At 42.2% G+C, this 2,500-nt stretch overlaps 1 protein-coding gene across 1 annotated transcript; it reads right to left on the bottom strand.

Annotated features, from left to right (window-relative positions):
- Positions 1-95: 95 nt before the first annotated feature.
- LOC113822289 (phenoloxidase-activating factor 1) lies at positions 96-2,218 on the bottom strand (the record flags this gene model as incomplete). Its single annotated transcript, XM_070136680.1, is given in 4 exon segments — positions 96-366; positions 642-737; positions 1,231-1,427; positions 2,022-2,218. Coding segments are annotated over 4 exon segments (601 nt in total), but the record flags the coding sequence as incomplete, so codon positions are not given.
- Positions 2,219-2,500: the final 282 nt, after the last annotated feature.

Genomic DNA, 2,500 nt, shown 5'->3' with positions numbered 1-2,500 from the left:
AAAAGGAGGTTCATATATTTGATTTTGTTCAAGTCGTTTGTCGTTGTAATTAATGGCATTTCTCTAGTAGTCAGTTTAAGGTGATTAAACAAATATTTCCTGTGATATTTCTTTATTGCATTTAATGAATGGATAAAAATATAGGCATACGCAATAACACATACACATTCACGCACACATAAACACTAACATACTTAAGTCACCACTGATGAAAATGAAACCTCCCTGAAAAAAACACCCTTGTTCTCGAATTCCTTAAGGTCGTAAGTTGTTTACAATCCAGGTCCTGTACGATGCCACATCAGTATAGACAGCAGGCACTCCTGGCACTCCGCAAGAAGGCTGTCCGAATGACACTACCGCCAGCTGTTGAGAAAAGGGGGAAAGTGTGATATAATAAAGGGAAATAAGTAGATAGGTGATAAAAGGGGTAACAATAACAGATTCCTATGACTATCTTGTAAAGTAACAGACTAACTTATCAACAAACCTTCTGATCTGCATGAATAAATAACTGAGCATCCGTTGAATACCTTTTGTTAATCAACCGGTCTTCCTTTCTTTGTATCACCGTTTATCTAAATCACACCAACATATCATCCTCTATTTATTTCATTTTGTACTATATATATATATCATACCAAGGAAAACCTTCCTGTCCCGAGGGCAGTGGCGAAGACGGGGCCTCCGGAGTCTCCGAAACAGGCGTCTCGCTGCCCTGAGCCACCGAAGCAGATCTGGGGCGGAAGATAGGGAATGTTCACGGTATTGATAATTCGTGATGAAGTTTGTTATGTTATACACGTATTATACATGCATAGATACACATAAACACACACACACACAGAGTATCTATATTTGATATCGTTCTTCTACGAACATACTTCAGTTGTTCAGAAAGATAAACTATCCGCAATCTGATGTGACGACGTCTGCTCTCTCGTGAATAGGTCATTCCACTTCATACGTACATAGTGCGTCCAATCTCAGAATAAGGGAATTGGCAGCGCGACCTGCTCTCTGTAGAGCTTTACTTAGGTTTAGTACTTCCAAGACTTATATATCTTTATTGCTTTCTGTTGAAATTCGCTTTTACTACGATCATATTTTCCCCCTTCTTGACACTTGGCAAAGCGGAGAAATCCAGCGTCCGGTTGAATTGCTATTTTTTCTTTCCTGAGATTAGACGGAGTATGAGTAAGAAGATCCAAGTGGCAAGTCCGGACTCACCTGTTCGTTCACGAGGGAGTTGTCGTAGTGGGGGTTACACTCCTCTTTGCCGACGAAGGGAATCAGAACCTTCTGCAGCACTTGCGTGTCCGGGCCCCTCTCGGTGGAGCCCCAGCCCGCCACGGTCACCTCCCGGCCGCCGAGGAAGGTGCTGATGTCAAAGCCGGCGGGCGGGATGCAGATGGGCTGGACGTATGCTGCGGGGGGGGGGGGGGGGGCGTTTAGCGGCTGTTTAGCCCTGCTTTATGTTAAGGTGTGGGTGGACATTGTATATATTCACAGAGTATATATATATATATATATATATATATATATATATATATATATATATATATATATATATATATATATATATTCATGCTATATGTATGTATGTATATATGTATGTGTGTGTGCATATATAAATACATATATATATATATATATATATATATATATATATATATATGTATGTGTATGTGTTTGTATGTGTGTGTGTGTGTGTGTGTGTGTGTGTGTGTGTGTTGTGTGTGTGTGCGTGTGTGTGTGTGTGTATGTGTGTGTGTGTGTGTGTGTGTGTGTGTGTGTGTGTGTGTGTGTGTGTGTGTGTGTGTGTGTGTGTGTGTGTGTTTGTTTGTTTGTTTGTGTGTGTGTGTGTGTGTGTGTGTGTGTGTGTGTGTGTGTGTGTGCGTGTGTGTGAATGTGTGTAACACATACACATGTATGTATATATGGGTGTGTGTGCGTGCGTGTAAACACCGTATATACATAAATCCATGAATACACAAATAACACAGCTCCTGGACACTTACTACTGAAGGTTGCTGCCCTGTCGAGTCTTATGAGAGCGATGTCATCGCTGACGCTGGACCGCCTGTCGAAGTCTGGATGCCGGATGATCTGCTCGGGCGTGAAAGACTGGACGGGCGGCGCGCAACGCTGGGTGCTGCCTGTCGTGGTGCAGTCCTCCTCCGTTACCAGGTTGTGCTCTCCCAGGCGGATCACTGACCTGTTGCGGCCGGAGATGAGGTTGGTGAGAATGGAAAACGGTAGATATGCCACATGAAAAGGCAAATCATGTGAAAGGTAATCGGGAAAAATGCCTTATGAGGTAAATCAGAAGATTATAGCCGATTAAGAAGCACATGATCGTGAAGGTAGTCAGGAAAAAATGCCCCATGAAATAAATCAAAAGATTAAAACCGATGAAAAACACATGATGAGGTAAATGAGATGAAAAAGAAAATTATGTCATAGGCCACACCAGTCAGCACCAGTGAAAAATAATTTT

Source organism: Penaeus vannamei, chromosome 22, assembly GCF_042767895.1.
Source record: "Penaeus vannamei isolate JL-2024 chromosome 22, ASM4276789v1, whole genome shotgun sequence".
NCBI classification, from domain to species: domain Eukaryota; kingdom Metazoa; phylum Arthropoda; class Malacostraca; order Decapoda; family Penaeidae; genus Penaeus; species Penaeus vannamei.
This window is presented reverse-complemented; position numbering and strand designations above follow the sequence as displayed.